At 40.0% G+C, this 12,325-nt stretch overlaps 1 protein-coding gene across 1 annotated transcript in view; it reads right to left on the bottom strand.

Annotated features, from left to right (window-relative positions):
• Window positions 1-809: 809 nt before the first annotated feature.
• Window positions 810-12,325, bottom strand: part of KCTD9 (potassium channel tetramerization domain containing 9) — a 109,944-nt gene continuing 98,428 nt past the window's right edge. The window contains exons 9-12 of the mRNA XM_078666603.1: window positions 10,016-10,165; window positions 7,577-7,682; window positions 5,507-5,640; window positions 810-3,470 (exon numbers count right to left, since the gene is read on the bottom strand). Coding sequence (XP_078522729.1) covers window positions 3,354-3,470; window positions 5,507-5,640; window positions 7,577-7,682; window positions 10,016-10,165 — 507 coding nt within the window. The 3' untranslated portion in view covers window positions 810-3,353. The remainder of the gene's footprint in view (window positions 3,471-5,506; window positions 5,641-7,576; window positions 7,683-10,015; window positions 10,166-12,325) is intronic.

The following is a 12,325-nucleotide window of genomic DNA, read 5'->3' on the forward strand; positions in this document are numbered from 1 at the left end:
GCAGTTTTTTCATGTTCAAGTCGTTGATAACTCTTGGACATACGTCTCTTCCTTTGTTGCAGAACTGATCAGGATTCTTTTTGCAAGTTGTAGTTTAGTGCCTTAGCTATACTTAACACTAGTATTTTTAAATTAAGTTTTGTTGTCTCTCTATAAAGTATTAAAACACGTTTTCAAAACTTGGTAACACTTCAGCAAAGTAAGTTGTATTGGTGTTGTTTTTGCATCCAAACAGGTAGGTCTTTCGACATCTTTGATGCTAGATTTACCGGAGCTGAAAGACACTGAATCCTTTACGTATTAAAAAGTAGTCATGGTGTTCATTTCAAAGATCTGTGCCCTATGGCTCAGAGCTTGTCTCCTTACAGCTGTTTTACATTGTGCTTCTTAGGTTCACTCTCTGGGATTCTTGACGAGGCATCATGCTTAGCGGTGGAGGTTTTCTTCAAGGATAACAAGTTACTAGGCTTTCTACCGGCAGTACCTTTCCCTTCTTTGAGAATATAATGACACTTAGCTCCCTCAAGGTTTTCAGCACCCTATTCGATTTCTTCAATATACATTACAGACTCAATTATTTCAATGTATTCCAAGGTCCAAGATCTATCAGACTATCTTGTTACAGGGAATAAAAAACTCTGGCCTGTGCAACTTTTGAGTATTCAGATGAAGGTTTTGACAAGATATGCACTATTTATCATCAGTCGTCACAACACTGTGGCACACAGGGTTTAGCAAACACGGTGGGGTTCTCTCCATGTGAACGTGTGATCAGACTGTTCACAAAAAGTAAAAGGGAGTATTTTGAATAGATGTTAACTTGAAAATTTACTAAGCAATTCAATAATACTATGATTTACTTGCATAGTCAATCTTGAAGTGTTTCTTCTCATCACAAAGCTGATCGGCAGCTCTTCTCTCACTCTATTACCTAAGCTATGGAAAGATAGCTCTAATGTACGAAGCACTGGTTGATATTAGAGGGGAGTCCCTATACAGAAAGGCTCAGTGTCAACTGTAACAATTTTAAACTATGGGACATACAAATTAACTTCTCAATCTTAATTTCTAGATGGCTAGAGAATACACGGAATGCATCTTCTATAAAAGTCGACAAATCCCATATACCTTATATCCATGATAATTTTAGAATAAAAAAAAATGAGGACAGTAGAAACACAAACGCTTGCAATGTAATCCAGAGAAAAAAAGGTTTACCTCACCACTTCTGACTTACAATTGCATGCAATCTATGGTGGTCAGGTACTGTGAGATAGTTCATATTTTAACATGTCCCTTGTGAGAATTGAGACTGATATATTGTTTCTTTTTGAATTCAGCAATCCTCACAACACCTGTAACTCAATTGGATGACTTCAATTCAATGACGTACAGATATACAAACATTAAGAAAAGTGTAAAAGCGCAATACATCACTTCATGTAAAATAAAAAATATATAATTGCTAACCTTGTTTTTTCCTTCCTGTAATACGAATGTTGGGTTGCATTGGGAAAGTACTCGTGGTTTATCAAGTCACCAGAGACCTTGCTAAAAGTTATAAGCTTGTGCTACAGGTAACACGTTTTGTATCTACTTATAGCTACACTCAAACACTTACAACTCTCAATATGTCATAAGCACTGAACCAACTTTCAAAAAAGACAGTGCCCTATGTGAGCCTCCCTAACTCCGTTTTAATGGGGACTGGTCCTGCTGTTTTTGGTCTGAATGCAATAAAAACTACAAAGATTGTGACCAGCCCTCATTAGTTCCAAAGAAAGGATATGTGTGATTGGGAAAAACATATGTATTTTAACAACAATGTGCATCTTTTTAAAACTGTGATAATAAACAGTACCCAAAGCTCCAAAGATTTGCATTTGCAGTGGAGAAAATAAGGCACAAGAATAATGAACTTCCCAAAATCACAAAGTGCAAGTAACTAATGTGGGAATTCAAGTGATGGTGTGCTTTACCACAAGCTTGAACCTTGGGGTTAGGATTGACAGAGAGCTGGAAGAGTTCAGTTAAGTTTCATAGTGCAATTTCTATACTACACGCATAGTGGTACTGCAGTGATTGGAGTAAAGTGACTGGTTCTTACCAGAAGTTCCAGAACAGGAGCACACAATAACCGAAAGTCACAATTATTACTCTTCTTGAAAAGTGTATCCTCATTCTTCTCCCTCACTTCATAAAAAAGGCACAAAGAGGAACAACACCCTTTCAAATCAGAGCACAAAGGCATTAAATAAAATGTTTAGAGTGCTGAGTTATTGTTTACAGTGGATTCTGTTTATAAGGATGACGAGAGACATTTGACTTAGAGCCATCTCATGACACAGATTTAGCTTTGATCTAGCAACTCAACAGAACAAAATCGATCTTTCCGTGTATGGAGGCCTTGTGGTTTTATAAACAGAGGATTTATATTTGATGATGGCCCTGAGCGAAACAAGGCTAATTTTACCTAAGGTGAACTAAAAGGAAATATAAAAATAATTTGTGATATCATCATGTGTACAAATGGTATGAAATGAAAATAGCTGCAAAGAGCGAAAGATGGGAAAAGCGGTTTCAGGATTATGGAAAGAAGAGGCTGTTGGAACAAAGAAGATTAAAAGCACAACTCAGTTGTGCACCTTTATAGGAAATATAATGGCAGATTTCAAAGAGTCTCTCAGTAAGGTGCTGTCAGTCAAAGGAAATAGGTAGTCTAAAAGTTTCCTGATCTGGTTTCCTCTGAATTACTCAATTCTTTCCACCAGAGGCTCACCGGAAAGAGTTCTAGCAAGATATGCCTCAAAGGCAATCTTTGAACACTATTTGAACCGAGATTGGAGTTGCAGTCTCTATGCAAAATCCCTACAGTCCATTATAAATAGAATCCACTGCTTTTTTATTTGAAAGCTCTCTTCCTGACGGTGTCCCTAGGAGCAACGCATTGTACATATACATGATTATTATTTGAAATAATTTAAGAGCACTAGTAGAGAGCCTTCAAGACCCCACTTCTAAGAGCTCCCACATCGAAGCAGAGTACCTAAAGCATAAGAGTATAAGGTAATACTGCTAAAGATCACACTGTGTGTCAAGTGGGGGAAATAGGTTATTATCTAAAGACTATAAATCCCAGTGGCTTAGCCACAAGGGTAAAGCTCTCTTGGCTCTGTGTACCAAACCTCCTCCGGTCAGAGAACTTTGTGGAAATCCTCCAGAATGCCACTCAGATACTATTCTCTGGTAGTTGTGTGTCATTTAAAATACAGGTTTGAATGAGCTGCATATAGTGAGAGTGCAAAAATAAAAAAATAGGCATTTGTTAATTTTTTTTGCTGACAATAGCAACATTATCGAACACTCTGTGACATGTGCAAAGGTGTCAACATCTCCTCAAATATAGCTCCTTTTACGTTTGAACCCCTTAGATTGGCTTCTTGCAGGTCACAACCAGACAGGTCACAATTCTGAAAAAGAAAAACATGACAGGCTCACGATTAACTATATAAATAACCACTGCATGCTCAGGGGAACACAAATATCAAATTGGAAGCAATCAGCAACAATGACACCAGATTTGTGTTTTATAAAAAAATGAGCAGTTTGAAGATTAATTAAATTGCAATAAAAGCAACTAGAAAGTATGTTTCTCCCCCAACCCAAATTTTTCACATTATCATATAACAGTGGGTTAAAGTATCTGCCAAAGACATCTATGTTCTGTAATGTTAGATACCCCATGGCTGCGAATAGGTGCTCTGATAAAAACTCTGCAAAGAGTCAACTATCCATGTGAAAGAATGTGGACCACATAAGTATGGCTGTCACGACTGCTGTCCGAACGTAAGTAATAAGACAGAGTACTAAAAGAAAGAGCCAGAAAGTGGTGAAAACGCAGTAAACTCACAATCAGGGATGAACTTAACAACAAAGTCAGGCTAGCAAGCCAGTTCCTTGGAAACCCAATGGGGATGGGACACAAGTCAAGTCCCAGGTTAGGGGCTTGCCTACTAGTGTCTTAATAGTACACTGGCGGATTTCTATACTGATTAGTTCTGTTATGCTGACCATGAGTTAAAGTAACTGAAGTTTTCTAAAGAAAAAGCTGTTAAATCTTGCAGGCCAAATATGCTTTTTCTGTAGAATTAGGATTTAGAAAGCAGACCACCCAAAAAATCACATATATCCACAAAAACAATCTCCCTGGAGAAGGGAAAAAGAGAAAGCGGCACTCATGGGTACACTCTGACTTTAATTCAATGGTTTATTCAGCAAGACGCGTTTAGGCATGTATGCCTTTCTCGATCGCTGATACACAACAAACATATTGTGAAACCATAATTTTTAAAGCTTCCAGGGATGTTTGTTTTGGTGGATTAACTGGGGCGTTAGAAAAAGTCTTTGCCTTCCTGGTACGATACCATATTGTGGCCGCCATCTTGGGTGTAACATTTAATAAATTGTTAATCACGATCCGATGGACTTCAAAAATGTATTTCAAAATTAAGTTGGCAATCACACAATTGAAAATTCAACCCATGAAGGGGAAATCACGAAGTGAACGGGAATCCAAAATTTGCAATCCCACCCAACTGGCCTAATCCTTCAGTCTTTTTTACACCAATCAAACTCTGTATAAGCGGCCTCAGTCTCAAGAAACAGTTAATTTCTTGGCAGTATATCGGGTGAAAGTGCACAATACCACACACCCATATCAGCCTACACTAGACAGAGCACCCCTCACCTCAGCCGCCATCTAATTTGTAAATGTCCGATTTCATTAGTCCATCCTCTGGTCGTGGTGGTTCTGGCAGTCCGTTGAACTCACCGATCATCCAAAATCAAACTAGGATTCCCAATACAAGACTCCTCAGGTTGCGCATGGCCAAAGGGCGCATGGGGTTGGCTGCATTTGGGGGATGTGTGTGGGGGGATATGCCGCTAGGCCTTGCTGCGGCCAACCCTCCACTGTGCACGACCAAAGGCTGTGTGCGGCGGCAGTTGGATTAATGTATAGTAATTAAGTATCACTTTATGTTTAAAAAAAACTAGAAATGCACTGAAACAAAACAAGGGTTACAAGGCCACTGTAGTTAGGTTCATATTTTACACCACAACACAATAGAAATTCGTAAGTTCAAGTGATCCCAAGTAACGATGCCTCGTGCCCATGCCATGCACTGCTAATTATCCAACATATTACAGCACTCATGATATCTTCTATGACATCATTAAGAATATCAGTGTGACATTTGCTGTAAAATTATTAATGAGAAAACTGTACATGGCAAGTTATAGCTACCTTAGGGCACGAGTTATATTTACCTGAAACAACTAACTGCTGAAATTCTATTGTTTTGTGTGTGTAAAATCCAAACCTAACTAAAGGTTACTGTCCTCTATGGCTGTGTACAATGCTTCTTACATGGTTACAGTAACAGTGAATACAACATAGAGGCTTACTGGTATACCAAATCCAGAAGAATCATAAATTGAGCCTCACCTCAAGGTCGGTCCCTGCCAATGTTGCTCCCCGCAAGTTACAGTTCTTCAGCTTAGCATTTTTCAGCGTAGCAACTCTTAGGTTAATTCCAGTCATCTGACTGCCCTCCATGTCTACACCTTTCAGGTTTGCTCCTGAAAGAGAAGATGTAAAAGTAAGTATGAAGAATACAATAGCAGAAGAAATGTACATTACATAGTAGAAAAGCATTGCATGGACTACAACAGGTAGGATTTCAGACACTGAATTAGGTCATGATGATTATAGTTGAAACAATCAGGATCCATTTTATCACTGATGCGAGACACACAGATTTAGTTTAACATTCTCCCCGGTTCTTACCACCTCAATATAATGCTTCTACATGGCAATATAAATAGCTCGCCTTTTAGTGATCATTTTTTTGTTTTCCTTATTGCGAAGTCCTATACCCAGATACGGGTCCTGTACTCACTGTGCCATAGGTCTCAAGCTATACCTCACTGATGAGGCATAACTGTGCTAAAAGCTGTGTGGGGATGCATGAGTTCCTGTCAAGAGGGGATCTTGTCTGCCTTCAGGGCCGAACTGCTTCTACGAGAGAAGAACCAAGGCTTACTTGCAGATGGATAGTTCCCGTCTGAGGTGGCATGGTGGGCAAAAAAACCAAAACAACTGACTAGAATAATTACCAGTGGGTGAAATTAAAGTATTCAACAAATTCCTTTTTTTCATTTTCCTTTCCCAAAGGGGGATATGTTATGTTATGTTAATAATTGCTTATTGAGCGCACGTACACAGGGAGGTTTCATGGCGCTAGCTCTAGTGTGGACTGGGACCAATAGGAATTACACGTGAGCCTGTGTGAAAAGCCACGTTTTAAGCAATCTACTAAAGCTTAGGAGGTTGTTGCATGATCGGATTTCCAATGGAAGGGAGTTCCATAATCTAGGGGCCAGAGTCGCGAACCTGGAGTGGAGTGGTGTGGCTCACTGGTTAGAGGCGGCAGACCCGGAAGCAGAGAACGGCCCGGGACCAGGGTTCAATTCCCGACGCGGCAGGGTCGTGGACCAGGGTCAGCGGACTCGATAATTCTCGCCTCGGTGCCTACTCTAACCAGGGATCACACTCGGCAACTCTGGGCATTAGCTTGCCTCATCTCTACAACGGCCCCCCACATTCGCCGGGGATGCCTGGTTTCACCTTGGAGATACCTAATAGGGACCATCTCACAGGGATAGCCAGGACGGGTTCCCCAGCGGTCTACAGCGCCACGACGCCTCAGGGCAGCAGTGCGCTTTACAAGATACATACATACATACCTGCTTCCGCCCTGGCGTTGGAGCTTGAAGGACGGGATGGCCAGGAGATGGAGGCTAGCGAACGAAGGTTGCATGATGGAATGTATCTAGGCAGGAGATTTTTGATGAATTGTGGGCTGTGACCGTGAAGGGATTTAAAGGCAATGCAGGCCATCTTAAAAGCAACACGTTGGGGGATTGGGAGCCAGTGAAGTTTTTTCAGCAAAGGGTCTGGCCGATTGCCAGCGTGGCTGCTGATAGATCAGTCTGGCCGCCTGATTCTGGACCAGCTGTAGACGTTTACTGAGGAAAAGTGGAAGGCCTAAATAGATTGAATTGGCATAGTCCAAGTGTGAAAGTACTAAGGCTATCACCACCTGAATCAAGGCCGAGTTGGTAAGCATACGGCTGATCTTCCTGATCTTGCAAAGCTGGAAGAAGCAGGAGGACACAACCGTGCCTACTTGGGTTTTTAGGGAAAGATCATTATCAATGATCACCCCCAAACTTTTTACCGAGGGAGATGGGGTGGACGGGGGACCGAGCTCAGGAGGCCAACAATGTGGGCCCCAGAGAATTTGACTTTTTCGGTTCAGGACTAGCTCAGTTTTACCGGGGTTCAGCTTCAGATGGTTTTAATCCATCCATTGACGGATGTGCAGCATAGTACCCTGGAACTCCCGGATGGATTCAGGGGAGTTATCTATTGTAAAGATAGGTTCCAAAATCTCCCACACCTGTTCACGAGAGGCAGCATTATCAGTAAGATTAAATGTTACTACAAACTTACCTTCCAGGTTTGCTTTAAGACCAGAAGGGTCTTCAAAATTACAACCCTTCAAAGATGCTCCTTCTGCGTTGGAACAAAGCATCTTTACACCCTGGAGATTGGCTCCCTGAAACATAATGCCAAATAAGTCAAAAGCTGCACTGTGACTAGGGTAGAATAAAAGAGCATAATCAAATGATATCAGTAGGTGGTGACGTTTTACAGTGTAGCTCATAATGCACTTTTACATCACAAAAACACGGAGAAGGAAGATAAGTAAACTATAATTGTTCTTGGGGACTGTCCACAGTGTAATACAGCAATGATAACACAATATGCATGTGGTAGACTCTCTTTAACCAATCATCTAAGGCTCAACAGGGAACTGCTAAAGGGGGTCACCATGCAAGTGGGGGGTTGCACTGCTTAATAATGTAAGGGCACATCACAAACTGGTTGGAAAAGATTTCATTTGAGGATTAAGAAGCATTTGTGGACATGCAACAATCTTGTAACAGTGCTCAATGGTTGGTAATAAAACAGCAAAATGTTGCACGAAGAGGCACATATTCAAATTAATATTCTCTTTGTTTAAATCTTCTAGGTCTACTTGCTGATAACTGCATCCTAATTTACGAGGACAGCTGGACGACTGGGAAGGCTTCCCATCACTCGCTTCTCTAGTCCTGGGGCCAAAGTAGATTTTGAGCTATAGATATAGCTGAACTCACTTCAACAGATTTCATAAACATGTGAGTTACATTATATTGATATTTAGAAAATGGCAATATAAATCAAACTGTGAACCACAGACTCTTAAGACCCCTTAATGCTGAACCATTATTTATTTCAGTGTCTGGATCAAGCTCAACATAAAAAAGAACAATGAAAACCTAAGTAAAGTTAGCATAGGTTTTGTTATAGAAAGGAGACAGTAATTCTACCATGCATACCTGATATTCTGGTCAACCTTTTCGAAGATAACAGCAATATTTTTACAAACAACTATAATGGGTTACGTAAAAAAACTTGCTGAAAATGACTATGACATAAGCTTTAAAACCGGCTACTATTGCAGTGTTCCAACTCTAGCTTGTGCGATTAAAAATTCAGTCATGAGAATGTAATCACGTTTTTCCAGAATATTAAAAAGTTAACTTAATCCGTAACTTCCAATAAACATGTCTGTGCAATTTCAAGACCCTCCTAACTCCTATGGTGCAAGAGCCCCAACACTGTCTGGGATGTGCATGCACCCAAAGCCTAGACGTTAAAAAAAATATGTATATTTATCATAGGGAATAAATTTTCAAACACATTGGGTACAAAGAAATGGAAGGGGTTTCTGAGAAGTAGACAAAAGCTATAGTTCAAAGATATGATTCTTGTCTTTCCAAAAACGCAAAAATATTGCAATTGTAGTGCAGTTGGAAAATAATATTTTATCCATGTTTTATTCACAGTGTTACTAAAAGCCCTTAGAAATCAAGTAGTGCCAACAAGATACGAGTTCAACAACAAAAGAGACAGCAGGAGAATCAAAGGCTTGGAAAATGTTAACGGCTCACACTTTTAATGTATTTGAAATTTAAAAATTTACAGTTTTAAATACGATGTTGTATAGCCAGAAAATTGTCAACTTGAATGTATTTCTCCACTATTTTATTAGTTTATTTGAGTACAAACCGAATTTCGTCTTCATTTATCCAATAATATTGCAACTTTTCTGACTTTCATCAGGGATAAATGTCCCAAGTCAAGTTAATTTCAAGATTTCTTCTTTCCATTCTGAGCTTTATATTTCACTCATCAGTGTTATTTTCTGATGAAATATTAATTTATCTGTTCATTGAAGCCCATGGTACAGCTTTTATTTCCTCATAGACCGTCCCAAGCAACAATAATGCAGCCGTCCTCAAGAGCATGCTCCATTGAACAAAGAAATTAAAAATTAAATAATTCTGGCCTGAACACAAAAAGTAAAGAGAAGAGGGATCTACAAAGAGTAGTGTGCCCTCTGACACATCATACAGGCATGTTAGTTCACAAACATATAAGATTAATAAGCAGATAAAGTGATCTCCAAACACAAACCTCTCCTTTCCGACATCTAATCAAATGCACAAATTTTCATGGAATGCTACCTGACCATCAGAAAAGGCAAAACACGTGCAGGGGAATAATGAGGCACGACTAAGTAGAAGGATACAAGTCAGAGGAACTTCTTTAGGTTAGAATGCCTATCTAATTTGTTTTTACTGGGACAACTGTATAACAATAAAGTATACATTCCCTTCGGTATCTATGTACCTTTTGCACAGGCACATCGAGAAGTAATTTATCATACATTTTAGAAGAAAGATGTTAGCCACTACTGAAGGAAAAAAGGCATATTTTCTTCCAAAATGTTGATGCTGAAAAATAATTAAACACGAGGTGGACCATTTTAATTATACTTACATCCAATACGGATCCAGAGAGATCAGCACGCTCCAGGTTGGATGAGCAGAGGTTGGCATGGGTGAGGTTGCAACAACTTAAGTTGGCCATCTTAAAGTTTATGTATCGGAGGTCCAACCTTGATAGGTCTGTGCCACTGAAATTTAGACCCTGCCCAGGAGAAAATAAAAGTAGTAAAATTGCCAGGCAGCTCTTTCTCTCTCTCATACTTTAAGGCTATCAGAACAAAGAACAATTCACCATATTCTGGATCAACAATAATAAAACAGTTACTTACTGGTAGTAGTCTTGCAGTTTCTGGATTCACATGCGATGCATTATTCCACCGTTTAGTGACTGGGTCTGATATTATTTGTTTGAATCTGCTTTCTCACTCTTTTTCCTGTGTGTGCGGTTGAATAATTGACCATTTCATCACGCATCCCTTCTTTAATGATGCCAGACATACATCTTAGACAACCCTCAACACATTTGCCATATTCAGGTTCTTTTTTCCCCCTATTTAGAACTTCTTGTCTTATACCATGCTTATCTTCCTTCTTTGCAAATGTCCCTCATTTAGAGAGGTGAGTGGGTCACATGCAAATACATAAAATTCTTCAAGCGCAAAATGTACTCCTACCCATAAGTGATCATTTTATTTTGCAGTGTGAATCTTTTCTGGATTTACATGTTGTGCATTATTTTTGTAGGAGTATATTTTTCCATGGGACGACAGGATTACCAGTGTGTATTTGCAAATAGGTGTTTTAACACACTTCGTTTGCATGTCCACACAGTAAGGTTTTGTGAAGGGATGCACAAAACACCATGTGGCTGCCATTCATAGGTCGTTCTAAGGAAATGTTAGCCAGGAGGGCAAATGTAGCTCCCTTCTTTCTTGTCGAGTGTGCCTTTGTTTTTTAACCAAGTATCACACCTGTTGTTTTATGACATTTCTAAAATGTCTGACCATCATCTCACAATAGTTGAAGTGTGAACAACCTGTATTTGCTTTTGCAAAGGAGAACATTATTCTCCTTCCCGATTGGTTTAGTCTTTTGTAAGTAATACACGATTTCCCTTCTAATAACCAGTATATGTAGGGCTAACTCTGCCCGAGTTTTAGGCTGCTGGAAATATGCAGGTAATTGTATGGCTTAGTTAACATAAATATATGAAACCACTTTAGGGATAAACGGGTTTGCTCCCATCATTATCCTGTCCTTGGGTATATGCAGATACGGTTCCTGTGTTTTAAGGGTGAATTCCCTTAAAGTTGTGATGGCAATCAGGAAGGATGCCTTTAGTGTTAGATATTAGAGTTCTGCATTATGCAAGGATTCAAAAAATACTTAATCAGTTGAGTCAACACCAGGTAGAGATTCAACATAGAAGTTAGTAAAAACCAATGGTATTACTTTCCACTTTGCTCCCTCTGGGAACTGTTTAATATCTTCTGTGGTAAAGACACACTCCCATGTACATGCTAGTAATGCCACCAAGTGTACCTTGGGTGAGACATAGGAGAATTTCTCATCCAGCTCATGCGACAGGCACCAGACCACTGTAGTGTACTGTGTCCATTTCTTACGAAGGCCTTTCATATTTGACTAGTGTATGAATCTGTTCACTTTTGCAGTGTAACATATCCATGTGGTTGGCCTGCTGGCTCCTTTGAGTATATCCAAGGCCCTTGAGAGCAGGCCTAGGTGACCAGATTCTAAGCGTTCAGGAACCATGGTGTTAGGCTGAGGGTAACTGCTTCTGGGTGGTATACCTGACCCCGTGCATTATCAGCGGGTCGTAGTGTGCTTGCAGCTTTATGATCTTGCCCGATGCCATTTCCACTTGGTCAGAGAACAATTTCTCTGGCCCACTGAGGAGGGTATTAGAATTGGTGGATTGTGTTCCACTTCCATTTCTGTGTCAACAGCTAGCAGTATCAATGGAATTGGGGGAATAGAGTAGGCAAATATTCCCAACAATTCTACTGAGGGGGCATCCTTGTAAACCAGCATATTGCATTTTTGGGCTGCAACAAGTTTATACTTGGTGTGCCCCCCTTTCAGAAAATATCTCCCACACCTTTTGCTTTAGCTCCCACTCAGTATTTGCCTTTATGTTTAGCTGGTCTGCTTCTGCGTTTTGTATCCCTGGAAAGTATAAAGTCACCAGCATTTTCACAACTTCTTCTGGGCTCCACAGGCCCCTGGTGTTCAGCGTTGTGATGTGAGTTCCTCACTGTGTGATATGCATCTATTGTGATGGTTACAGAGGGAGCTGGTAGTTTCAATGGTCTGTACATTGTAATGTAGTTTGCATTCTGCC

This window comes from Lissotriton helveticus, chromosome 11 (assembly GCF_964261635.1).
Source record: "Lissotriton helveticus chromosome 11, aLisHel1.1, whole genome shotgun sequence".
NCBI lineage: Eukaryota > Metazoa > Chordata > Amphibia > Caudata > Salamandridae > Lissotriton > Lissotriton helveticus.